Genomic DNA, 27,423 nt, shown 5'->3' with positions numbered 1-27,423 from the left:
GAATTCAAGCAGCCTGTGCTGATATACCTGACAAATAACCAGCTGGTGAACACTACCTGAGGTATCTCATGGGCGATGAGTGAGTAACTCTTGTTTTCATGAGCTTGCAAAAACCACGGACAGGGGCAGATTTGCCCCACAGAGAGGCAGGGATGCTCACATGAACATTCCCCCAGCAGCAATGTTGGGAGGCAGACCTTCACGGGATGGGCAGAGCTGAGCAGGTTTTCGTGTTTTTGACAGGCAGAGCAGACAAGGAGAAGGATGTTCGCCTGTGGCCTGAGGTGCAGAATGGTTTCATTTTGTTTGTGAACACAGAAACATTATTGTTTCACCTCGGCAACAGCAATTTCACTAAGAAAAAAACCGATTGCTGACTTTGATGTCGAAGGGAAACCTAAGAAAAAAAAAAAAAAAAAAAAAAAAAAAAAAAAAAGCTATTCCTGCTGGGAAATGCTCGCTTTCATTTGCTGCTACTTGTCAAATTCTGCTTGGTCTTCACTACAGCTTACTCAACAGCAACTGCTGGGCAAACGAGCAGTGATTAATGCAAGCCAGTTCCTCTTTGTTCATGAATTGTCTGTGACCAGACATGGAATCTCTCCATCTTCAAATACCCCCATGAGTGATTTTTGTATTTCCTTACAAACTCACTTGCTTAGTGGTCCTGAAGAAGCACGAAATTGGAGTGGCAGTAATGGGACAGTCACGTGCTGCTTCTGATTGTCTGGTTTCATAAAGTTCTGAATGAAAATACTGCCAACAGTGAGATTTTTGGGGGGAGTTATCCATAAACATTTCCCAGTGTTTACTTCTAATGTGTCATTACCATCAGTATTTCCCCAGTAGGAAGCACTCAGTTAGCGCAGCAAAGCACCTGAGGGTTCACCTGACTTTTGCAGGGCAGAGCCTGTCCCAGCTGAGAGCCTCACCTTTATATAGGATGAAAGTCCTAAACTCAGGACACCATCCACCAGTGCAGAGGATAAGGAATAGTCCATTTGGAAATGTTCAGGCATTTGTTGTATTTACTACTTAATTTGTTTTCTTAAGACCCAGCACTTCCACAAAACCAGGCTGTCCTCTCCATATTCATGTGTGCATGTGGGAATGTGTGTGTGGGCAATGTATGCCCCATCCTCTAAGAACCTGACTGCAGGGGGAAGTACGGGGTGTCTGAGGTCTATCCGCTCTGTGTATGAGTCACTGTGAATAAATCACAGCCTTCTACACCCTCTGAAGGTTCTAATCCAGCAATGTGATGTCCTGAGAAGAGGGTAAATGTTATTGAGATCTCCTGGATTTGAGAAACACACTGTGGTTTAATTCTTCCAGACAGTGACTCCTCACGTTCTGCCAACCACATGTAACATCCCTGGCCACCTCTGTATGGGGAGGGCTGCTGCCCTGCCTCACCATCACAACAGTCTCAGGGGATCATCACGGTTGTTCTGCCACCCTCAGAAGCACAGTCAATAGCATCACATTGTGGGGCCCCATCAGATCTTGTCATCACAGAGACCCAGAGCAGCCCCTGCAGAGCTGTGTCTGGGAGGCAGCCTCCCTGTGAAGGAGAAATGAACAGCCTTTTGCTCTGAGTTAATTATTTATAACCTATGCTGGCTGAATATGCAGCCCTCTTCTAGCCAGCTCTGTCCTCTCAGCATTTGTGCAAGGGCTATGGAAACAAATTAAAGACTGGACAAGTCTGCTGCCTCAGGCTGAAAGTGGGAGACAGCAGCACTCCAAGTCAGAGGGAAGTGCCCTTCCTAACTCCATCATTTGAGTATCAGACCACCTCATGCTTTTAATGTATTTATCCCTCTCTGACCACGCAGAGATAAGAGGTGACATCATCCTCATGACTCTTTTGCATGGGTATGCACAAAAGCACACAGACAGCAGCTACTTTGGAGAGCTTCCCTGCTTAACTCTAATGAAAGGACTTTCATAAACATCTGAGTGCTAGGAAGGGGGTTACAGAAAACAGTGTTTTTTTACATGAGCACCTGGAGTTATAGGCAGGTTTGCCCGTCTCCCCTGCACAATGTAACATTTTTAACTGTGTAATTACATGGTAGTCACCCAGCTCAGAAGTGCAGGGTCAGTATAAGGGCACCGCAGGGTAATTATGTGTCCATTTTTGTCTTGTAAATTACAGAGTTATCTTGGGACTGAGAGAAGGAGAACAGCAGCAACTGCTTGACTAATTGGTAGTTAAAAGTTTAATTATCCCAGCCCTGATGTGGAGCCTCTCAGATGCAGCTGCAGGTTGGAAGAAAAGCTCCAAATTGCATGTGGACACTGTGCCCTGCAGACGTAGCATAGGTGGGACAAGGACTGGGGAGAGAAGACCCCACAGATCCCTGGCTCTTGGAGAGCAAGACCAGCCTCTGAATGTCCTCCTAGATGAAAAAGTCAGGGGCTGGGCTACAGAAGTCATCCATCTACTCTATGGACTGTGGCTATTCCTCTTATTTCTTTCCAGCCCTCCATAAGCAGACAATTTCCAGCCTCTGGAAAAGACAGCATACCGCTCCAGAATTATGGCTCTGTGTGCCTCAGCAGTAAAGGAACAACCCATTCCTTAAAGAAATCCTTAAATCCAATGGTTTCCTTAGCACCATGACAGTCAGATTTGATTTAGCACAAAGCTGCAGAATAGTCACTGTAATGGACCGACAAAGAACATGAGACGTGACAGTCACATATTTTCTGTTTATGGAAGGTCAGAGGGATCTTGGTACATCACCATTAACAAGTACAGGGCTCTCAGAGCGGCTGTGAAACACTTCACCTGGGGCAGAGGGGACATTAAAATGAAGTTGAAAGCAGATAGAAAACTGAACTTGCTACCAATAGTGAACAGCTTCTTGGCCCAACTGAAACAAGCTAGAAGAGCAATGCCAGAAGCTCAGGTACTCAAACCATGCAAAAAAATCATTATCACAACAGGCATTAATTGACAGTTGGCTTAATTGGCTTTGAGAAGACATAGATTGAATCTGGAGGCAAAACAGCCTAGCAACACTGGAGATGCCCCAGAAATCATCTTGCTGGCTTAAAGCAGAAAAAAACACAGGCAACACACCACAAAGGGCTGTGATAAATTTGCTGCCCAAAAGGTGAGTTAAAATGGCTTCCAACTCAGTAACTATAAATACTGCGCTTTACAATATACGAGATAACAATGAAAACATCAAGGAGGGGAAGTAAAATAAGCAGTGCTCAACTCACCATGTTTGCCAAAATGTAGTGGTACCCATTCCCATTTTTTTCAAGCTGGATGATCTGCAAGAGAGAAACCAAGGATAATTAGCAGAAGCCAACGAAGGATGTAGAGCTTCATTTATCTCCATTTTCTACCATTATTTAATTTCCAATGGTACTGTTTAAAGATGAACAGGAAGACAAAGCAAAATTCACAGTCTTGTTAGAGGAAGGACGGATCTTTCATTACATGACATTTGAGAAACAAGCCCGAAATTAAGACTCCATGAGATTTCCAAGTAGATTCTATAGGTGAGGAGAGTAAATGATCTGAACCAACCTGTTTTCTACAGGCTTACAGAAAAAAAGCAGTGTTATTTTTTTAGAAAAGAAAGATTAAATGATATACTTCAAATGCTGGAGGAACAAAGTGGAACGCTGGAGCCCGTTTGTCCTGTGAGCACAGCTGAATCACAGAGCAAGACTAGAAGAGCTATTTTGCACATTCATCGGCCTATTATTGTCCCTGTTGCAGACACATAGCGGGGTGAGATGCCAGGAGGTTTAAGCTCTATTAGAGCAGCTGTTCTCCTTTAGTGTGTTGGGGCAGTTTCAAACCGCATCTCCAGAACAAAGCTGCCTGAGCAAGTTGCTCAGCAGAGGATTCCCCCTGCATGTTCATTGAGACTATTTATAACTTCATATTCACGGTGTTGCAACATATGCTCTTTTCCACACTTTATTCTCCCCGATGCCAACAGACTTACATATTTTTTCCCCTCTTTTATCCACACAACTGCTTACAGATCTGGAATGCTTGAAAGTTTCTATGGTATTTGGGAAAGTTCCCATGTCTAGGTAGAAAGGCAACATCTGTACGAGGCTGCCTGTGATTATGAAGCAGGGACTCACAGATCAGACAGCCCTCAGATCACATTCTGTGTTTCCATTGGAATCACTCTCTACTGATTTCCAGCTGCATTGTTAAATTCTTACCTGACCATTAGAACCAGGTATCAACTGTTCTTATCCAATCCATGTCCTCAAAACTCATAAAAGTTGCTGGATTGAATCAGAGATCAGTCTGCCCAGCATTCCTCCCTGATACCAAGCTGGTAGCAGGCATTTGGGAAGTACTCAAGACCAGGACATGCATGTGTGGAGCGAGTCTTCCCAAGGGGCTACATTCCAACATTACTGTGAACAAGAATTAAGGGATCTCCAAATGGATTATAAATGAGCTGACACTTACTCTATGCAACTGGATCGTCTGCCTTAGTCTTTCCCTGATGAAGTGCTCTTGTATGTGTATTAAAATTCCGGTTCCCAGTGTTAACGTACTGGTTGCAATTAATTCCAATGAAGACTTCCTTTAGTATCTTACATGACTAATCTCAGCTCCACCAGCTTCACTGTCCTGTGGTTCTCCCCATAGGCTCAGAATGGCTACTGTGGAGGAGTTTAGAGCACTCAGAAAAAAAACCCAAGCCCTCTTTATACCTAAGGCTATAAGATATGTGCTTCTGTTATTGGTAGTTTTCCATTGGAGCGTGTTCCACTGCCAAATCTGAGAAGCAAAACCAGGCCCAACTTGTCCTCTCTATTTATCAACTGTGACTGAACTCATGGGAAAAAAAGAGCATCTCTGGGGTACTGGGATGCCTAAGAATTATGATCCAATTCCCTGTTTTTCCAGTGTCAACAATAGATGGCATTGGCTCCTTCTGCCCAAACTCTCCTTTTCTTATTTCATTAGGTGTCAGAGTCAATGAACCCAAGAGGACTGCCGACCAGCCTTCCCTGAGCTGTTAATCTTGCAGCCCATCCACCTGAATTATGAGGCTTGCTTCCTGTGCTTTACACAGTTATTTGTGATCTTAATTTATTTTAAAATGCTTGCTCAGTCCTAATGTGTCTGGACGGTGGTAGCAAGCTGAGGTTATAATAGCATTTATCACTTAGGCTGAATGTGGTGAGAGGCTGTGCTGGGCTGCATGCTGATAGCTCACTTGGGCCACCTAGGTTTCATTACCCACTTCTTAATGGGCCAGTTTGACACCTATTAGAGAGAAATCCTCACAGAGTGAAACAGTAGCAAAGGAGAAACTCCAGTTATTCATTTTAATGAGTGACAGGGAAGAAACAACATAGTGCTTTGATGTAATGTAACCCACCGCTTATTTATCCCATTAAGGCTACACGGTGCAGCCCTGTGATATCCTGCCCAGAACTGAAGCTCATGAACGACAGCTACCTCAGCAAAGATAAATCATGCCCACAAAACCTGGGCACAGAGGACAATGAAATCAGGTCATTTACCACAAATGCTGCCTCCTTCTGCAACTGTCATCTCAGGGCATGAGGAGCACCATGCTGGAGTCAGTGGTGGCTCTTTGTGTTTTTTGCGTGTGGTGTGGAAAAGAAACTTAATGTGTGTGCATATGTCAGGGACTGAACAGGCAGCCCTGGCTCTTCTGCACACTGGGGAGTGTGACACAGCCAGAGAAAGATAGAGAGACAGGCTTGTCAGGAGAAAAGATAAATGCATCAAACTATCCCTGAGAGGCTGAGAGAGCTCTTTGGACACCTCAGAAGCTCTGAAAGACAGGGCAAACAGAACAGCCACACAGACATGCTGGTGCACTGAGCTGGGAGAGCAGAACATGAACTCTGACCCTCTTTGGTCATCTGTGTGTTGTGACAGACCTGGCACCCCCCGCTTACACTGGTGCAGCTACCTCTACTCTAGAAATCCCTGTGGACTCAGCACAAGAAGTCTAACAAGGATATAAATGAATCACACAGGTTAAAAACAGCTTACAACAGGCCTATCCCCAGCACAGAGTTACCCCTGGGCACTGCAATGTTGGAATTGCTCTGTTTTTCACTTAGAAAAGCATAACATCATCTAGTTTACCTGGAAATATGTGTTTTTAATGGCATTATAATTGCTTTTTACCTTGTTTTTTTTAGTGTTCTTGCAAATAACTTGAGTTAGATACAACTCTTGCTCCTGTCATGTGAAGAAGTTTGAAATACAGACTTTTTTTTTCCCATTCACATCAGGCAAACTAGATGATGTCTGTCTGCAGGACTTAGCTTTCTATTGGACAAACCAGATTTGAAAAGACAACATCATTAACCCTAGAAATCTGATATACCCTGCAGGAAAACTTGCAAAAAAAAAGACAAATTCACTGCCTAGCTCCTGTTGTGATCAACTGCACCTGCTCCATGGTCAGGGGAAATACTTTGCCCCCAGGAATCGTTTGGTCCCTCTTTGGTGTGACCTTCACTTTGAGGTTAAAACCTGCTACCTGCTTTGTTATGATTTATCACTTAGTAGCACTCAGAGATATCCAACAAGGATGGATTGTGCTCACTGCTGAGCCGAGCAGCTGATGACATGGCAGTCCCCACCCCAGACAGTGAGCAGCTGAAGTGTGAGACAGGAGATGACAGGTAGCTTAGACAGAGTGACGTGTGAAGCACGAGGGAAGTGAGCTGGTTATAAGAGGTATGACAGACAGCAGGAGTCACAGCATGCCAGCTGCTTGGCACTGCTGAGCCCTTCCTAAACCGTGAGGAATGGGATTTGCAGAAGTAGGAAGGCCTTGTCTGTAGCTGGGGCAAGGCACACAATCAGAGCTACCGAGTCCTCTGTTACAAATCCTGTCTAGGAGTGTCTGGGGAACACTCTCAGACACAGGGCTGGAATATTGGCTGGTCCTGTGTGAAGCCAGGGGTTGCACTCCATGATCCCTGTGGGTCCCTTCCAACTCAGGATATTCTATGATTCAACCATAATGGGATCTAGGAATGTCCAATTCTGCACACAAGGAGTATGGAGAACCTGGGGTCTAGCAGTGTCAGTTCACATTTATACTCCAATTCACAGGGATTGGGAAAACCTAAGGAAACTCATCAGGATAATGAAGTGCCACGTCCTGTGTACACTGCTTGGAGCAGTTAGCACAAAACAAACTCACTGAGTTCCAGCACTCAGAACATGAATCAGACAAGTAGGGGAAGTGGAGACGCAGAGCTCATGCAGCACAAATACATAGGAGTTCCCAGTAATTATGTGGCTTTATACTTTCCTAAACAACACAAAAAAGAAATAGCTACAACACACAACACCAAATCCATGACGAACTGTGATGAGACACGGATCACATCAGAATGGGAAGAAAAACAACCCTCCTCATCCTACATGCAGACCCCTCCCAGGAGACCCACACTGACACAACCTTGCTAAGGATGATGTTCAGCCGCTCGGATTCACAGTCCACCACCACCAGTCTCTCCTTCTTCTTCTGCAGCTCCTGGAACAGCATGCGGTAGCCCTCTTCTGTTGTCGTCAGGATGTTGACAGCTGTCACCTGCCAGTTCTTCTCAGCTGCAGTGTCCAGCACTTTCTGCAGGACTGACAGCCCTGTGATGGGAGGAGAGCAGGACAATAAGGGAGAACCAGGACATAGCTGCACAACAGCATTTTTCTGTCCTGACAGCCTATGTAATTGTCCCAAGTTGGGCTGGATACAACACTGCAAGAGCCCAGAAGAACTCCAGAAGCCAGATACTAATCTAGTATTTCAGTCACACAGAGCTGGGCTAGAATTAATGATTTCTAACTTTTCTGCACGGGAAAACAGGGTGATTCTGGGACAAGTTTTTCTTTGCAATCAGCAGATCAGTCCTGTTGGTCAGACCCTGCTGTGGGATTCAGATAAGAGCTCTAATCTCATCTTCTCTGTTACTACCCAAATCTCTTCATTTCTCTGGGCCATAGCTCTTCTCTCACCTTTGATCTGTTTAGGGTCTGTGCTCCTAAGGTTGGGACACCCTCAGCAGTCACAATACATAACCATATTTAGTAACCGTCTCTCCTTGCAGCACCTGATCAGAAAATTTCATTATTTTTTGCCTAAAAGTTACATGCACAGCCTTCCAGAAGAGGCACACACAGTCAGCACTGCTCTGGAGCCTGCTAGATGGCCCTTGTCTATTCAGGTCAGTTGCCATATTCAGCGTGAACCACCTCTGGAGCCAACAGAAAGCTGGATGGGATGCTTTTATGTCATCCTGTCAAGAGTTTAGGATAACTTCCTAGGCAGAGCCGTGAATGACCTTACCTCTGTCCTATCCTCTACAAGTCTGCTTTGTTCTCAGCCTTCAAGCCTGGAGCTTCGGAGGCATGTGAGAGCTTTGGAAACTGAATCACAAAGCAATGACTCACTTGCCCTGCTCACGATTTAGAAAGCTAGATGATACCTTCCAAGAACCTAACAAAAGCTTTTGTTATTTTGAGCAGACAGCCAATACTCAATAACATGGGGAACTTGAAGTTATCCAAACTATGACTGCAAACAACACACGTATCATCACATGTGGGCTCGTTTGACCTTAGCAACTATTGGTTCGCGTTCACAGACGTGAGACTTTGTGGCTTTGAGCTGGACAGACTTGAAAATGGGACCTAATAAATACAAACAATTTCCCAATGCTCTTAAAATGAAATATTTTTCTTGTGTAACTCTGTGAACCCAGAGTTCAGATTAATGCTTCATCTAGATGAATGTCCCACCTTCAGCAATGGCCAGTAATGGAAATTCAGGAAAGGAATAAAAAATGGGGAAGGCATGGATAGTGCCAGCCTCTTCATCTCCAGAAACCCACACTAAAGTAAAGTAAATTCTTAAACCAAAGACTTTATCTATACTACTGCATTTAACTGCCTGCTAACTCTCCTGGGATACTCGTGACTTACCCCGGTCAGCATCATAAATGTACACAAACTTCTGCCAGCTGTAGTGTTCGATGACACTGATGAGGGCATCCTGGAGCTCTGGGCGAAGCTGGAGAACAAACTGGTTGGATGTTTCGACAGGAAAGCTGGGTGTTATGAAACAGACGTGGAGAGCCCCGCAGAAAGATGTGAGCATGTTGACGGTCCTCCTCTCGTAAAATCCAAAGATGGCATAGACACCCTTGGAGAACTGTGAGCAGACTGGGGGAACAAAGAGAAAGGGCATAAGAGCAAAAGGACCAGAAGGTTTGTCAGGGACATCATCAAAATCTTTTCCCTGAAATAAGTTGCAGCCTATCTGGACTAAAGCACTTAATTCTTGAGACCTGGGGTTTGGTGAATGCAGCCTGTGCCATGTTAAAAACAGGGTTTGAGGCCATGGGGTTATTTTCCATGAGCTCCACAGGTCTGCTTTATCCCTGATAGGCAGCAGGGACATTGGAGTGTGAATACACTAACCCTGGGGCTCTGCTGAAAGTTTGGGAAAACGTGAAAAGATTTGAACAAGGGATCACATAAGAATAAAAGGATTCACCAGCTCCAGGCGCAGCAGGCGTCTGGCATTTGGAGCTGCTTTGCTACACATATACAGCTAGAGCATCCTATCACAGCCCCACATGCATTCATGGAGCAGGAAGCAAACAGTTGCATGACAGCACAGTGCTCTGCGACCAGTGACTCCAGCAGGAAACTGAGGTTTGGCCTAAAAAACCAAGACCACCCTGAAAGGGCATCTCAGCAGAGGTTCACCTGTGTTCAGTATTGTCATATGACAGCTATGGCAAAGTTTGTCTCTGTACAAACCAGGGTTGTGCTGATACCTGTGTGACAATTTCTGGTTTCCTCCAAAGTTGTGCTGGAGCAGCCTGTGACCCTGTGAGGTGATGGGAGATGGCCCAGGAGGTCTCCACAACTAAGCTCTGATGGTGCTCACCAGGTTCTCCGGTGGATGTTTGCACCTGATCTCAGCAGTCAGCAGTATGCTGTGCAAGGAAGGCTCCCTCAAGTCACAGCCTTCCTCCGGGGAGCACTTAATGAGATGGAGGGAGCTGCTCGAAAAATGCCTCAGGATCTCAGCAAAGCAGAGAAAGCTCACACATCGGGTTGTAAAACTTAGTCCCTGAGACAGTCACACTCGTTCCGTATCACTCCTGTTTATGGCACATCACAATTTAATATCAATAAATCTCCAAGCTGGAGGTGGTGGCAGTGACAGCATTTTCCCAGTGTCAGACCTCCTGGCATAGCGTCTTCTCCTGTTGTTGCTATGACTCTTGCAGACCTTTGGCTGTGACATTTGTACTGACTCAACACTTCACACCCCACTCCCCTGTTCCCCCAACAGAGTACAGGGTGAGAAGTTGGATGTGACATTTTGGGGTCCCCTGACGAGCACTCTGTGCTGCTAGGAAATCCTTTGACCTGGTTTCTGTGGTAGTCCTGACTGCTCTGCATGTGTGGCTGGAGACAGGCTCCTGAATACAAGCTTCATCCCCAGCTGGGCTCTGACCTGAGCTGAGAACCATATCTCATGATATGGTCAGCATTTCTCCTTCCTTCTAGAAGAAGCACAGGTCTGGGGCAGCCTGGCAGGGTTACCCATCTACTTTCCACTGCTCAGTGCCCACAATCTTAAATACCTCAGCACTCTCCTCCCCCAAAGGAATTGATATTCCTGCATGGCAGAGACTTCGTGTGAAGCTTGAGCCGTGACAGAAATAAAATCCTCTTCTCTTTATTTTCACAGCAGTGACTCTCTTTGCAATCAGCAATTGTGTCTGTGTCAGCTGGAGTCACTGTCCTCATCATGGGACTGACACATTCAGGAAGAAAAGTAGCAGATAAGGATAGAAATAGTCTGAATGTTGTTTCCATGTGACTGGACCAGTGGGTCTAATGAACACTGCGATATACCATATGTGAGAGATCAGAACACGATCTCTAGAGGCCCGGGCTTCAGATTCATCAGATGATTAAAGTGACATTCTCAGGACAGCTAAAAAATGCAGCACAATTAATATCCCAGACAACAAATAAACTTGGTTAGCTCAGTTCTTGTTTTAGGCCAGCTGTGGCTTCCCTGAATGTTTATATTCTATTTGAAAATGAATCTAATAGTTGGTTTTTTTTAATATATAATTTTTTTAACTTGGTGGCTCAGTCACGCTCAGGCAGCCCTCCTACACTGTTCTGAGACACTCATCAATCCCAGCATTTGAAACAGATTGCACCAAAGACGACTGGGAGCACGAACGTTCTTTGTCATTAGTATGTTTGGAAAGAACCCCAGCTCACTTTGTATTTTCAGTCTAAGAGGATAATTTGGAAAAAAAGGGCTTGCAGGGGGTTGTCACCCGAAGAACAACAAATAAATTGTCATGTCAATTAATCTGGAAAACTGAAAAGGGAGAGAACTGCAGCCACCCTTCAATCACCATCATACTACGATCACCCTTGGATCGTAGTATGCTTTAAAAGCAGTGGCTGCAAAATGCTTTAAATCTCAGGGCTGTTTTAAATTACAGACATGCCAAATGCATTCGACCAGCAAAACAAAAAAGAGTTACTGCTACTTATTTAGTGCACAAAGAGATAGGTGGTGTTTCTTTAGACTTGTTTTGTTTCATTTAGAAAATGCATTAGTAATTAAGTTCTCATTTAATTAGAATCAACAAGTTTGGAAAAGACCTACAAGATTATCCAGTCCAACTGTCCACCAATCACCAACAGTTCTCAATAAACCACATCCCTCACACAGCATCTACATGTTCCTTAAACACTTCCAGGGCTGGTGACTCCACCACCTCCCTGTGCAGCCCAATCCTCCCAGAATTATAAAACATAGAATCACAAAATGGTTGGATTGGAGGGGATCTTACAGACCATTCAGTCCCAGCCCTCCACTATGGGCTGGCTCAGGCTGCCCAGGGCCCCATCTGTGGCTTTGGGCACCTCCAGGGATGGGGCACCCACAGCTCTGGGCAGCAGTGCCAGCATCTCACGACTCTCTGAATAAGGAATTTCTTCCTAATGTTTTGGTCTCACATCTCATTCTTCTGACTTAAAATTCCCCTTTTAGTTCAAAGCCACTCCCCCTTATCCTACTACTATTAGACCGCGTAAGAAGTTGGTTCCCATCTTGCTTGTAAACTCCCCTCAAAACATAATGTAAATTACTCTTTGTCCTCCCAGAGGGGAAGAAGCTTATCGGTTCCTCAGTAGTCACAATAAGTCTCTGGCCAATATCTATCCAAAAAACATTAAGAAAGATAACAGGGATAAAGTTCATATAGGGTTGAAAAGTCTAAGAAGATGAGCTTCTCTGCTCAACTGGCTAGTAATAACATCATGTCTTACAAACCTCATAGTAACCACCTGTTAACAGTGATACTGCCAGAAGCTGGGTCTTCTTACAGAGCAGAGTTGCACTCAGTCTGGTAACTAACTCTACCAGTTCAATATGGACAGTTCAGCTCATTCCTGTAGGCAGAAGACTGGAAGCATTCAACAGCAAAACTGTATTACAGAGGATGTGAGCATGAGCAAAGAGCATCTACTTGGACGTCAATGTAGATGTTTTTAGCAATTTACATGCGCTATTCTTGGCCTCTGAGTTGCACAAATGGAAAGAAGGACAGATAATATTTGTTCTGGGCTGCAGCTGTGCTATCATCTTACAGCAAATTTGCAGTTAATTACAGAAAGATTCCCCCTGATCAAACCCTTAGAAAACATAATTCATAATGATTGACAACTATGGCAGATACTCTTCATCCTGACCAGTCTTGTGAGATCAACCTGGCTGTATCTCCTGCTGGGATATTCCGAGCATGTGCTGCACTGAGCATCACTGCTGTCCCAGACCCCTCATGCTCCAGGTATGAGATCTATCACTGAGGCATTCTGGAAGAGCTCTCCAGCTTTCCTTCCAAAGTCCCATCCCACAAAAAAGATTTGGTAAATCAGATGCATTAACCCATCACCCGGTTATGCTGGAAGCCAGCAACAACTCCACAGTGCCATTGCAAAGCAGGTGAGATGGAGCTCCTCACATTGTTCCAAAATCACTGCTATTTACACAAGAAATCAAAATAACATCATTAGATTCCCAGTACCTACTTAAAGAGTGACTGATATGGTAGAATGAAAAGGAGGAGGCCTCCATGCTCCCTCCAGGGATTGGCAGCCATTGGTGTGCCCTTGAGTTCTGACAGGGAGAAACATGCATGCTTCAGTCAGGCCTGAAATCCCCAGGCTCCGGGATTCCTAGTAGTACAATTTCCCTCTAGTTTTTCCTTTCACATGGAAATATTCAAGGTAAAGCTTTTAAACCCAAGAGTAGAGCACTGATTTTATTGCAAGCGGGATGGGACAACTGTCTAGCAGCCGAGGACAGATACAATGGAACTTTTATTTGGATTTGGATAACAGCAGAAAGGAAGCCAAAAAGTTTCTTTCAGAAACGGTGACCACAAAGAGGGGCTGCACAGAAGGATGGAAATTAAGATTTGGTTTCCAAGAGTGAGAATGGTGCAATTCTGCTGAGGATCTGCAAACACAAGTGCAAAATGGGAGCTGTTCCCTGTGGGCACAGCTGGAGAAGCCTGGTAGGGGATCTGGATACTGCTCGTCTGCCATTTCCTCTGGAAGAAGAATTTTCACCATTTCACTGGGTTTAAGACTAGGAGGGGACATTAGATCATTCCTACTGACTTTTTACGTCTCATGGACCATTAAGTTTCACCAAGTTACCCCTGAAGGGAGCCAATAACGTTGTTTAGTTGAAGGCATTTAAGCTCTCAGGGGACTCAACTGCTGTGCACCTCTGTCAGAGAACAGGAATAGCAGAGGCAGCGTTAACTCCCAAAGCAACAACGGCAGTAAAAAAAGCCGATTAGATGAAATATCCCCAGATGTTCCCCACAAACAATTAATGCTCTCTGTTGCAGAAGGGGACAAAAAAGCCCAGCTGGTCCTTGCCTGACCTCAGAGCTCTTCCCAAGCCTAGAGGAAGTCACATCAGATGAACCTCTCGGAAGAAAAACTGCACCCTCTCTCCAAGGCCCAAGTGAGCAGGTGAAGAGAAAGGCAATTTGGAAATCTAAAGCCTAAGAGCTCTTTTCAAAACCACCCAATCCAACACACAGAAGTCCTTGCACTTACTCCAGAAACCTAATTAACAACTATCTTTTAAACACCTCAAGACAAGTGTGGGAAGACTTGGAGTAAAATAAAATAGTCATCTCAGTCCTCTATGAATTACTAAATACTAGCCCTAAAACATAGGCCTCAGCCTCAGCATGGCACGTTCCTCATTTGCCCAAATTCCTGGGATACAAAACCAAAAACCCTCACTCCTCCAGAACTGCACTTGCAGCAAAATGAACTAATTGGCAGCCAAGTTAGGCTTAGTTGGAGCCAAGGAGCAGTTCCCACATGCTTGCCTGTAGTATTTGAGTTTGTGCGTGGGACTGGGGAGGGGATGTGCATGTGTGATTTATTTTTAGTGCACCCTGCCTGGAGGCGACCCTCACACAGTGATGGAGAACCTGACATCAGGTTGGTGAAGCCGGTGGAATTTCGATGAAAGAGCACTAGTGTCTGCTTCAATTAGGATCAGTTCAGCTTTGCTCCCCAATGTTTGTCCTCACAGCTCTCCAGCATGGCGTAGGTGCCAGAGTGCATCTCTTCAGCACATCCCAACGACAGCGTGTTCCCACAGATTTTTTGAGCAGGGGAAAGCCAAACAGATTCTACACAACTCCATCGCTCTGCTCATGTATTTAGCTGGCAGTGTATATGTCCCATATCTTCAAGCAACTGCAAATCGGGCTGATGTGATATCACAAGATATATATGTTTCTCTTTCAAATATATTAAAGACACAGAGGTGCAGTCCCTCTCATCATTTTCCTTCACTGCTACTCTGGCCACATTGGAGGCTGCAAAGCACCAACAGTATCTACATCAAGATCTGCTTTCCTTCCTTCACATTTGAACAACAATCTGACTGAAGAGCTCTTCATCACTTTTTATGCATAGAGTTTAGGATTTCATTTAGTTAAGTTTATTGGGCTGACAAATAAGTCAGTTTGCCTGGTTACAAATGATGCCTTTCTTGAAATAAAAATGGATTTGGGACGCTTCTTCCTTTTACACTGCCAGGTTTAAGGAAATAGAAATGTCATGGTGCTTTTGTTAACAAAAAGTTGGCAGCATGATAACAAATCTTTCCTCAGGACTCCCAGTCATTTAGTGCATTTTTGAGTCATGGTGGAAGGTGAGGCCCAGGCAGTCTGAAGTTGACTTTCATCTCTATTTTAAAGGAACTAACTGAAAATCACTACTCTTCCCCTCCTGCACTTCACATTTGAAATTTCTTTTATTTTTCCACTAGAGCCTTGTTCTTACCCAACACGCCTGGAGAACAGAAGATAAAATCCAAATACCGAAGGTCTTAACCAAGTCAGTAAACTTGTATTTGTCAATACTTGCCCTGTTTGCTTTGCCTGTTTTATACACGTCATTTTACTGAATCACAGAAAATTAAGCATTAAATACACAGGAGTTCCCAGACAATATTCAATCAGTTTTCAAATAATGGCGGCACTCAAGGTGAATGAAGATTACACATTAGGAGCAAATCTCCTACGTGAAACGCTGGTATCAGGTGGGTCCTTTAAAAGGCCCTCAAAAAACATTAAAAATGAGGTACAGGCATATAACTCCTGAGACTTCTGGAGCCACAGAGTTGGATGTTTCAGCCATCTATCCTGCTCTCACCCAACCTCCTATAACGAAAAAGAAATCCCAACATTCATCCTCATTGAAATCTCCGTGTCTGATGCACACTCATGAATATTAAAGCAAGATTACTACAGATGGAAAAATGGGGAAAAAAAGACAGCTATTATAAAGGGAGGTGAAGGATAAGGACTGAACTAATTTTACTTCTGCTGCTTCATTAGGTGGCCTGTCTGCAAGAATTGCTATAATAGGAGAACTAATGACAGTACCAGGGTGTAGCTTTCTGCTGGGGAACGTGAACAACAGAGGAAAAGAACAAAGTACCAAACCCTTTTCTTCTCCCAGTGCATTGTATTTGCTCAGGGCAGTTTTTCTAGACATTAGGCTTGTGACTGCCTTCAGTCCTAACCTCAGGTTGTGATGAGGATGCTCTAAGTGCTTGCCTTCAAAGCGGCAACAGGTTGCAAGAAGAAACCCAAGCTATGGACATGTGGAAATGAGATTCAGAATTAATGTTTGACTCTGCTGTGAAAAGAGGGTGTTAACATCCACCTAACCCCACTCCTTTCTTAACCTTCATCCCATTAATGAATGTTATGCTCCCATGTCCCCTGCTTCCTAAAACACGTGCACAGGTACTCCCAGATTTTCTCTGGCCTGTGTTTTTGCAGATGTGCCCATCAAACTGATCTCTCAATTTCTGTGGCATTCCTAAGACTCGTGTTGTTACCTCCAATTGAGAAAACAGTATCTGGACAGATTTTCTCAGCTGTAGTGTTCCCATTTTTTTTTTAGGATTACTTCCTGCTCACAATGTTTTCCTTAGCCCTTTCAGTCTGCTCCAGGCATAGAGTTCAATTATGACATATACACTTCTTCAGGTTTGTACTAAGACAGTAATTGAGACTATCTTTGGCTGCAGCTCTGTGTCAGCCTCTCTGCCTGGCCCATCAGCTCAATACCTTTAAATTTTCCATTACATTCATATCTCCTTTGTTCATTTTTAATCAATATGATTAATGCTTTTTCTTGGGGGTGCCACTGTAAAATACATCACTCATGATCTGACAGGTGACCAAAGAGTTGAGTAACTTTTGGAATGCTTATTTCAAAGCAGAGATGTGAAAATGCATTTCTCAGAAAAAACAGGCAAATGGGGCAGCTGCATGTAGAAAGCAGCCTGAGTGGGAAAGTCTCTGGTGAACCGTGACAGCAGGTGACCAGGTAACCACACAGACCTCCTCCAGCCCTGGGTCTACAAGCTTTTAGTGTCTGCTTTGGGATCTCAACCAACATTTGGAAGTGCTGAGTTATGATCTACATACAAAGCTCACTTTTCTGCATCTCATGGTTCCCCTTGTGGCTTTCAGCCCTTCCTCTCCCACACAACGTGCTTTCACCAGCAAGATGCAGGATACGTGCTGAGAGCATATACCTGCTGGAGAATCACAAGTTGCATAGAGGTTTGGTTACAGAACTAGACAATGGCACACAAATGTCTTCATGGCAGTGATCATAGAATTACAGAATCATTAAGGTTGGAAAAGACCCCTAAGATCCTCAACTCCAACCGAAACCCATCCCCACTATTCCCACTGACCACGTCCCTCAGCACCACAACTCTTACAGTTCTCAAACACCTCCAAGGATGGTGACCCCCTCACCTCCCTGAGCAGCTGTGCCACTGCATCACCACTTTCTGAGAACAAACTTTTCCTAATATCCAACATGGCCCTCCCCTATTGTCTTATGCCCTGAGCCCGCTTTTCCTCCTACAGCCAGAAGTGAGCACTTGAAATTCCTTCTCATTTCTCTCTGCCTCCAGTTTTTCCACTCTTGTTTCTAAATTTCCAATTTTTAATTGCGTTGTGCTGCAGTGCATAAAAGCTTATCCTTGCATGCTGCTGAACTAACACAACTAATTTTAAGACTTTCTCAATAACAGACTGGAAATTAACAACTTCATTTATTAACATTCCACCTCTTCTTTACAAAGCAACATGATGGAACAAACGTGCATGCATGCACATCTGCAACGAGCCCTCCATGCTCCCAAATGCACCCTTAGCAGCTTATTACTCAGATACAAGCACTGGATTTCTTGACTGCAGAATCAGACCCCAAATGCTGTAGACAGTCAAAGCCAGAATTAACCCTGAAAGGTTTCAATGAGTATGGCCATGGTGTGCCCAGCTTTAATCCCTGCTTTGGATGCAAATGAAAAGAGACCACTGCATTTCCTTAAATACTCACTCCTTTTCATGGTGGTGATGTCTTTAATTGATTTTCTAGATGAGACCCCTTTTAAATTCACAGGCACAGATTCCTTCAAAGAAGCAGAATGGATATGCCCTATCTCGTATTCTTCCACAGGAAGTGTGGGCATTGCTATTAATTCCAGTTGACTCAGGATTAGCCTTACCCTGTATCCCTTGCATGCAGGTACTGCTGGAGATGCAACCATTGCTGTGCATGTTTGTAGGATGCCTGGAACGATGCTATGAGGCCTCTGTGAGGTACTGCAATATATACGCGTTAACTAACAATAAAGAAAGCCACTGAGTAGCCTCATTGGAGTACAGAATTACCTTCCCAGCAGAGAGGAGAGAAATTATGCAGCTGGCTAAGAGCAGAAGGTAAAGCAGAGGGTAAAGAGGGACCTATACAGAGCTGGGGGAATTTTCCCTAAGCTGACCGATCTTTTCAGTAGTGATGCCTTACTTGTGCCCTACCTTAAAATACCTCCCAGCCTAGGAGGGAAGCTGGCTGCGTGGGCTGTCAGAGGGCACCCAGGCTGCCTTCCTCTTGCACTGAGCTATCATTGGCCTTTCTGCCACGATTTGACTCCCTGCTCATTTGAAAATAAAAGGCAGCAGATAAAAAGCACAGTGTTCACTGTGTGCAGGAAAGCACTGCCAGGCTCACTTCTCCATGGGAATGGTCTCACCAGCCCCAGCAGAGGAGGAACTTGCGTTTATTCAGCATTATTCAAAGCAAACACAACCTCTGACAGAGCATCTTTTCCCTGGGGCCTGAAGCAGTTCCTAAACCCACCAGCTGCTTGACGTGTTATATATAAACATTCACATTTTCTATAAATTTTCAAGACTCATTACAGGTATCTGCTGAGCATATGCTCCAAAACCTACATGTGCTAACGCTGCTCCAAAACTGCCATCTTTTCTGCAATAACCGGAGCCATTAGATTCTTCTAAAATGAGGAGCAGCAAAAGCACAAACCCAGTGAGCTACACTCATTGATAAGGGTTAATCTCCAGAGCATAACCCTTTTGTATTACCCACTGGTACATGCATTCACCTAAGGCCTGCCAAAGCACAAATGGCTTTGAAACCCCATTTAACACCTCAGCAAGGGTTGAGCTCGCTGCACCCTATCCTTTGACACCTGAGAGCGATGGCTTTTGTGGGTTGAAGTGCCTCCCTCAGTGCTTCTTTGCCACAGTCATTTCTTGTGGGCTTTTTATTTTTCCTTCTCACATTAATTTCCATTCCGTTGTGCTCGCAGCTTTCTTTAGGCCTGCTTAATGTCAAGGGGAATATTACAATTTCTTCCCTGTCATTAGAACAGCTTTAATCCCGTCTGCATTGCGAGGGCAATAAATGATAATGGCAAGCAGATTTTTATTTCTGCAGTGCCTCGGAGCAGCAGCTTTTTCAAACAATCCCAAACAAACAAATTCAAGCTTCGGATCTTTTAATCCTGGTGGGAGACTGTGTTGTCTGGGGAGCAGAAATGCAAAGCTGCGACAGATGGCAGGAGCCGGACCTATGGTTTGTGATTTTATGGTCTGTGGTGGAGCTTCTGTGCAAATAGTTTCTTGTGGGTGGTGGAACAAGCAGATTATAGGAAGTGCAGCCAGTGAACCTGCCCAGATGGAGCTTCTGCAGAGGAGATACTTGTTAAACTGTGACTGCCACCAGCTGCAGAGGGCAGCTCCCCTCCGGTGGGAGGTGCAAGCATCCATCTCACTGAGCAGAGCAAACTGGAATGGGGCAGCTGGGGGAACCCCACAGACTGCTAGAGGAATCCAAAATATCTCCTGTGTCACCAACACATCAGAGGGGGCTTCCACAGCTACAACCTTCTCCTGAACCTGCACCTGATCCCACACTGAGGTGGTTTAGTGCACAAAAAAATGTCTCAGGGCCAAAGTAGTTGCTGCACACATCACCCATCACATAAAACTACCTTGGATGCACATTTTGTGATTAAAAAACCCTTCGACAACCATTCCTCATTGATGTCAATGGTAGGCAAAATCAAATTCCCAGGCACAAAGCATCCTTACAGTATATCCTAGAGAGGCAATCACTTTGGGAAAGGTGTGTTTGCTAGATCTTTCACATGCAGAGCAAACACATTCATTCATGGCAACCTGATCCAGTGCCTGGTTAGGTGGGTGACTGGCAACTCTGACCATGGCAAGGGGTTTGAAACTAGATAATCTTTGAGGTCATCATCATAGAATCATTATAGAATCACAATGTTAGAAAGGACCTACACGATCACCTAGTCCAACCATCCTTCCCATTACCATTGCTGCCACAAGCCACTAAATCATCTCTCGTAGCTCCTCATCCAGATGCCTCTTGAACACTGCCAGGGATGGTGACACCACCACCTCCTCTAGTTATATACAAACAGCACCTTTCCTCCTCTACTGATTCCTATTCTGGGAGAGTTTTTAAGCTCCTTAAGCAAGAGGCTCTCTAGTGAGCTGCAGAGAGCAAGAAAGATCATGTAAAACATTTTGCATAAATGCAAATTGTGAGGAGGCCAACGAGAGCACAGTAAGGAAAACTGTTATAAACTTCAGGTCATTCATCATTTGGGAGCAGTGACACTGCACATACAGATGCTGCTCCTGTCTCATGCAGTTAATCAGTGTAAACCAAAGGGTATGACATGATTCAGGCAGCTGCTGTGAAAATCTCACTGCCTCTCAGCAGAAAGTTTGCCTGCAAAACATTATTTAGTCAGAAGAGCAGCAGGAAGCTGAAGGATGCTAATTTGTACCACTTTGCACAAGCGTCACAGAAACTCTTTCACTATTCCCCAGATGTTATACAAGCACTTGGTGATGTTTCAGGGTGATAAAATACATTTGTCTGTGAAATTTGAGTCATTGATCACACTGGGTTGGGCAGCCTTTGGACAGACAGAAACCAGGAGCACCACCCTTTCAAGGAGATGAAGCAGTCCTTGGATTTAACAGACCTCATATGAGACAACTCAGCTGTGGAAAGCTTCACACATCAGGTATTAGATTTGGCTCCCAAAAGGAAAACTAGGGAAAGTATGCTGTGTAATGGACTCTAACAGTATATGCGAAGTGGGCACATGGATGGCTAAAGATATAATTAACCTAATTAAGGCACCATTTATTCCAAAAGCCGCCAAGGGTAAAGGCAGGTGGAACTGCCATCTATGAGAGAAGGCTGCAAAGACAGGATGCTGCCACCATGGCTCAAAACCACAAACACACACACAAAAGACTTGACCTGGAAGAAGCAAGGCAAAAAGAAACATCCTTCGGGCAGATCCCTCTGTCTCTAGGCATGGATACCAAGGGGTGTAATTTAAATATCTGATTTATACCTTTGGTGTGGTTTTCTTATTTCCGCACTACAACCCTTTATAGCTGCTGAATATGGCAGGCTGAATACTTGTATCCTTCACTTTGAGCTCCTGATCCTCCTGTTAGAGAAAAGATTAATTTCCCCACGAGAGAAATTATTTTGGGATGCCTATATTTAACATGGCAGCGAACATCTGCAGTCATATTTCCTAAGCATGTGGTGTGATCATCCCCGTGCTCTGCTGGTCCTGACAGCAGAGTGGTGTCAGTGCAGAGCCTCAGTAGCATTTCTGAAAGGTGCTTAAATGGCTTCCACATCTTTTAAAGATACGTTGGGATGATCCTAAGGTGATTTGGGATCAGGACACAGAAGGAAGCCATATGGTGCGTGCCACCTCTGAAAATCAGACCTTAACTCACATACACTGTTATACAGGCTGACTGCTCCAACAGCTGTTATCAGTGCACTCAGAGGTTAGATGCTTTGGTGGTATTACCTCTGAAGCAGGTCTAGACTTTAAGAATTGAGATGCACTGAGGGGAATGTTTGGTTGACAGAAGTCTTCTGTGTATGTGCACTTTGCAAGTCCAATGGCTGAGCATAACGTGTGGCTGTAACACACCTGCACTATCCTGTGAGCCTCATTCTCAAATCTCTCATGCAGGGAGTAATGGCAAAATCATCCACTTTTCATCTGCTTATTAAACAACAATCTACACAGAAGCAAAATAAGACAACTAAAAAGTTTCTTTTCAGTGTAGAAAAGCTGTCTAGATTACACTCCCTCAGGTGACTACATTGAGGACAACAGAATTGCAATGGGCTTAAACATGGTCTACTTTTGCCATCTGGGAAATACAACATGTTTACTGAACGAGGCTGCAGGGATGCTGGACCTGATTTGAGCAAGCAGTTTGCAGTGACTTGCTTGCAAAATATACCTGCTTCATGACTGCTTGAGTGTAGGTCATGAAAGTCCTCCTCAGAAACATCCTTAGGCATGAGTCCAGAAAGAATTTGTGATAAAAGACCCTTAAAAGACTTCTCCTAACGTCCTGACTGGAAAACCCTTCAAAAGGAATGTATGGGAAATAACAGGAGGATATGGGAGTGCTGGGAGGAAGGGGAACAGGAAATGTTCTTTGGTGCTGAAACATAATTAATTTTTGGTTGAAAGCCTCCTACCTTAGTTTCTAACCAGAAGATACTGTTATATTTGTGCAGCATCAAGCATCAAGGGGAATCTACAGCTACTTGGGTTTTAGCCTACTTCCTTACAAATCAACCAGATGATATTTGAGGTCCCTTCCCAACCCAAGCCACTCTTTGATTCTATATTATTGAAAGCTCCAATACAGCTGGCTGGGCTTTGGATGACTTTTCATTAAACAGAAAGCAAACATTCAAACAGTCTGCTGGACAAGCATAGGGTCAATTTTTTGAAGAAAAGTTACCCTAGATCCCCCAACTGTTTTGATCCATCTTATCACAAAAGGTTCAGCCTACCTTACTTTTAGCGTCTCTGAGATGAAACTAATGCCAGTGGAACAGACCCAGTTCAGATATATTGCAAACAGTAAAGCTAGCTGAAAATCTCCAATGCCTTTTTTTTCCCTCTCTGAATGAAAAGCGAGGTTTGATCAAATGTAGGAAGCTGCTGATTCTAACATAACACCCTGATTTTCCCATGGGAGAGCATAAGGGAGAAAAGTTTTAGTGTTAAGTCAGAACATTTTAAAAAAATAAGCGTTGGGATGCCATCAACCCACATCCTCTGCCCCGGATCAGGAGCTGCTCCCAGATAGTGCCAGCCCCTTTCCACCTGGAAGAGGCGCTGTGATGGCAGCCAGGCGGAGCAGTAGGGATAAATCTGAGGTGAGTGGGGAACAATATGAGGTCAGTGATTTTGCCAGGGCTCACTGTCAGCTGTGGGCAGGAAGCCTGGCCACTCCCAGACTGTTTCCCTGTAAAACTCACCTAGAATGTATGTAGCTCACAGCCAGCATGGCTGAGGCCATGGCACAACCATGGACACCCACAGAGGCAGTCCTCCTGTAAAGCCTAGATCTCTGCTACCCACCTCCCAGATACTTATCATCGTGTTCCACAAGGATGCACGCACACATGTGCACACACAAATCCTTCTATTAGCTAAAACCCCACTTCCTTATAGCGGCGCACACCACGCTCCTTATCATCCTGTTTGCAGATGCATTGAGCTAATCTCTCTCCATGAGCCACGTGCAGCCATTCGCTTATCTTCCCCCTTAAATACAGGCACATACTTTTTCACACTGAGACTAATCCTTCTCAGTGTCACGTACTTCCAAATCCTCCTTACAACACCCCCTCACGCACTGAGTAATCCCTCTCGGAGTCTCGCACACAGCATCCTGCTGACAGCGTCCCTTGGCACGCACACAGTATCCCATAGGCACGGGGACCTCTCTGTGTGTCACACACACACAGTTATCCCTTTTCCCAAAGAGTATATTCTACGCTAAGTTTGGAGCACAAACCTGACTTCAATGCAGTAGAAACAGTGGGTTTTTATCAAGATAGACCAAGGTACAAGGGGTCTGGGGGGGTCAAACCTTGGGTATTTGTGTATCTGTCCTGGAAAATGGAGAGCTCCTCTCAAGAGAAAAGATTTAAAAGGTCTGGCATGCTCAGTGCAGGAAAACAAAGGCTGAGAGGGGATATGATTGCTCTCTATAAAAACATCAGAGGGGTAAACACTAGAGAAGAGCTATCGATGCTAAAAGACAACATTGGCATGAGAACAACTGACAATAAACTGGCCATGAATAAATGCAGATGGTGAAGCACTGCAAGATTTGCAGCTGTGGAAGGAGAGAAGCTGTGGGATTGTTTTCTGAAGGGAGCATTGGAGCAAAGCAGTGCTGGTTTGGTGTAGAGAATCACTTTGGTGAGAGCACACAACCTGGTGTCGGCAACAGCACCCCATCCTGTCACACTGGGCAATTTGGGCTCCGAGTTGCACCCTCCTGCACTAGCACACGGTCCTAAAAAGCCAACAGTGAAATAAACCTCCGTTCCTCAGCTTTATTTCACCAGGGGAAGAAACCTGAAACTTTCCCTTTGTGCCTCATGCCCAGCACTGACCTCACACCTGAAGCTCTCCTCTCCCATTTACAAGAAAACTGCCCTGGCCTTCTCCTGCACAACTGCAGCATCAGTGCCACTGCAGCAGACGAGAAGCAGAAAGGGAGCAGAGAGGAAAGTGCAGGCGCAGCACCCAGGGATCTATTTTGATCACTGGGGCATGCAAAAAAACACTCTCACATTTCCTCAGCACACATTTACATTCTTGGAGTCTCCCGCCTCCACTGTTGGGCTGTCTCCAGAGACACTGAACACCTGACACGTCTGATAGGAATTACATATCTGTAACACAGATACAAAAACCACCGGGAAATGAATATTTAGTGGACTGCAAGTGCTGCTGCATGTCATTATCCTCCCAGGAGTGAGCATGCCTGATGCTTTTCTCCCCTGTTCCTGGATGAGGAGGATGAAAAGGATACTCACTGAGCAGCGTAAGAGAAGAAATAAGAGAAGAAATAAAGGTCCCTACCATTTGCATAAAGCTGAAATAATCTTTTTTAAAAGGGATATAGAAAGCCAGATGCGTCTATATACCATCCCATCAATTGCAGAGCTCAGCCCCATGGGAATAAGCAACCTCTGCTTAAGCTGAAGTCGATGGCTTTTGCAAAACTTGAGGTCTTGTTAAGCAGAGAATGGCATTTCTTAAAGCGTGGGCAGTGAGCAGCCATTGGGCTGCAGAGTGGCTGCAGGCACAGGAGGAGAGTGGAGATGCATGGGGTGAGCAAACCCAGAGCCAGAGCTCACGCAAATCGGAGTGAAAGGGAAAGAGGGAGCGAGGGTGGGGAGGTATCTCCCATTCAGACTATGGGGATTATTTATTTCAGGAGTTCTCCTAGTTCCTATTTATAGTTAGAAAACTCAGAAGAGAACACAAAAGGAAAAATAGAGCTAAACCCTTTCTTTGTATGCTCCTAAGAAGTCATATTTAAAACAAAAAAAGATATATATGTGTGTGTGTATATATATATCTATATATAAATGGAAAACTTGAAAGCAAACAGGACCTCCCAATATTGTGCTGCTTCAAGTTGTCTTGAATTTCCTTCAAATCAGGAAAATTGATAAAAAATACTTTCATTTTTGTTCCTTTTGTTTGCGGAGAGAAGATGGGGGGAAAAAAGAGAAATATGAAACTAGGTGGAGATTGGCATCACACTCTGTAGAGTTTTTTTCTGTTCTCCAACTGGTAGGTGGGAGGTAAGAGGCAAAATGGCAACAAGTGTGAGCATACATAGAAATCTCCACAGTCACCTTTTATTTCAGATCTGCAGTGGCAAGGAGATAGTAAACATTTATTGAAGATACTACTTTCTTGAGGGGGAAAAATCTTTTGCGGCAAAGGCCTGTTTTGTCTGGGAATATTTTCTGCAAGTTTTCAACTGCTTTTAGACAGAAATCTGTAATTATCTGCAACGGGCTGGGGTGCAGCAGTGGGTAAAAAGTGCTGAGGAAGACCTGCTGTGTTGCCGTCAGGTGCAGAGAGCACAAAACTCCTGGGGAGAAGCAAACAGGCCAAATCAGATTCATGGTGGGAGGAAAACCGGGGAAAGCCCCGAATACTTCAAACTAAAGAAGTAAAAAAGTTCATCAGTGTCACAGGTGATGTTTCCAAAGTGTGGAGCACACAGTATTGTAGGTCAAGCTCTTGCACAAACCTTTTCAGCCCAAGGGTTGGTTTGGTGTAAGCACAGCATATTTATTTCCAGCCAATCTGGCAGTCACTACACAGTAGGCAAATACTACACACCTCAAATACTCAGCCACATAAACCACTGCTGAGCCTTTCCTTCTCCATGGCAGCCATGGACCCAGAGCTCTGAGATTACAAGTGGTTCAAACAATGCTACTGCCCTATACACACGGTAGAGGATGTACACACAAAACACATTGCTGAGCAAAGGGAGTGAGGGATTCCACATCTCATTTCCCAGCACACAAAGAACAGGATGAACCAGCCTCCAGTCATGGTGATTATGGGTCTCACGTGGATAGGAGAACAAGGTTTCAAACTCCCTGGACAGAGAGATTAGAGAAGGGGAACGCCTGGTGTAGAGAGCTCTGGAATTGCTGCTGGGTTCAATAAAACGATTGGGATATACCAGAAGACTTTGTGCAGTCAGACTGCATGGGCAGCAAACCTCTATTGGCACTTCTTGGCTTTGTGCTACTGGACTCGGGCCCAAGTAGGGGGATATTCTGCTTGCTCGTTTGTTACAATGTGAATTAGTATGTGCTACACCTGTTTTCTATTCAGAAGAGCCTATGCTGGGTTGTGTTACACAGTGCTACAATTTGGTTTATCCTCTCATTCCCATTTGGGTTTCAGCCTCTGCTCTACTTTCCTTCAACTCCTGCATGAAACAGAGAACAGTAATGTACAGCAGGGGATGCTTTAGAGATGGGGGCACTGAAGTAATCTTTTGATGAGAGATTTTTCTTCTATTCCAGGAAAGAGATTTTTTTTTAAAACAAAAACTTAGAAACTGCACATAGGGAGCAAGCTCCGGAATAAAGAGACTAAGGGAAGAGAAACTAACTGAACTAAAACTGTAGCGTACTTGAAAACCATAAGTACAAATGCATGAAAGCAAAAGCTAATCTAGTCAAAAAGGCAGCGTATCGAGGACAAAGGACAACACTACAGGATGAGATGCTTCATCTCGCTTAATCCAGAAATATCACCTGTAACGGATAGAGGTCTTTAGAACCAGAATTGTACTTCATGGCTTCCTTTTTTTTGTGGGACATACATAATTTATCTTGGCAAATGGAATTAGGGAGGTTTCATCTTTTCATTTTTAAAAACTCCCAAGGTGACAGATGAGAATGGGGAGGGTTTTCTGAATGCAACCTTCTGGAGAAGGTGAAAGCCACAACGAGAGACAAAGAACAACAGACGTATGGTGGAAGCCTCAATACTTTGA

The 27,423-nt window shown here is 44.5% G+C and overlaps 1 protein-coding gene across 2 annotated transcripts in view; it reads right to left on the bottom strand.

Annotated features, from left to right (window-relative positions):
• The window catches only part of GRIA1 (glutamate ionotropic receptor AMPA type subunit 1), a 115,009-nt gene that overhangs the window by 56,199 nt on the left and 31,387 nt on the right, over positions 1-27,423 (bottom strand). For both annotated transcript variants that reach the window (XM_015875851.2, XM_015875852.2), the window contains exons 3-5: positions 8,981-9,220; positions 7,461-7,645; positions 3,238-3,291 (exon numbers count right to left, since the gene is read on the bottom strand). In XM_015875851.2, coding sequence (XP_015731337.1) covers positions 3,238-3,291; positions 7,461-7,645; positions 8,981-9,220 — 479 coding nt within the window. The remainder of the gene's footprint in view (positions 1-3,237; positions 3,292-7,460; positions 7,646-8,980; positions 9,221-27,423) is intronic.

The sequence above is a fragment of the Coturnix japonica genome, chromosome 13 (genome assembly GCF_001577835.2).
Source record: "Coturnix japonica isolate 7356 chromosome 13, Coturnix japonica 2.1, whole genome shotgun sequence".
NCBI classification, from domain to species: domain Eukaryota; kingdom Metazoa; phylum Chordata; class Aves; order Galliformes; family Phasianidae; genus Coturnix; species Coturnix japonica.
This window is presented reverse-complemented; position numbering and strand designations above follow the sequence as displayed.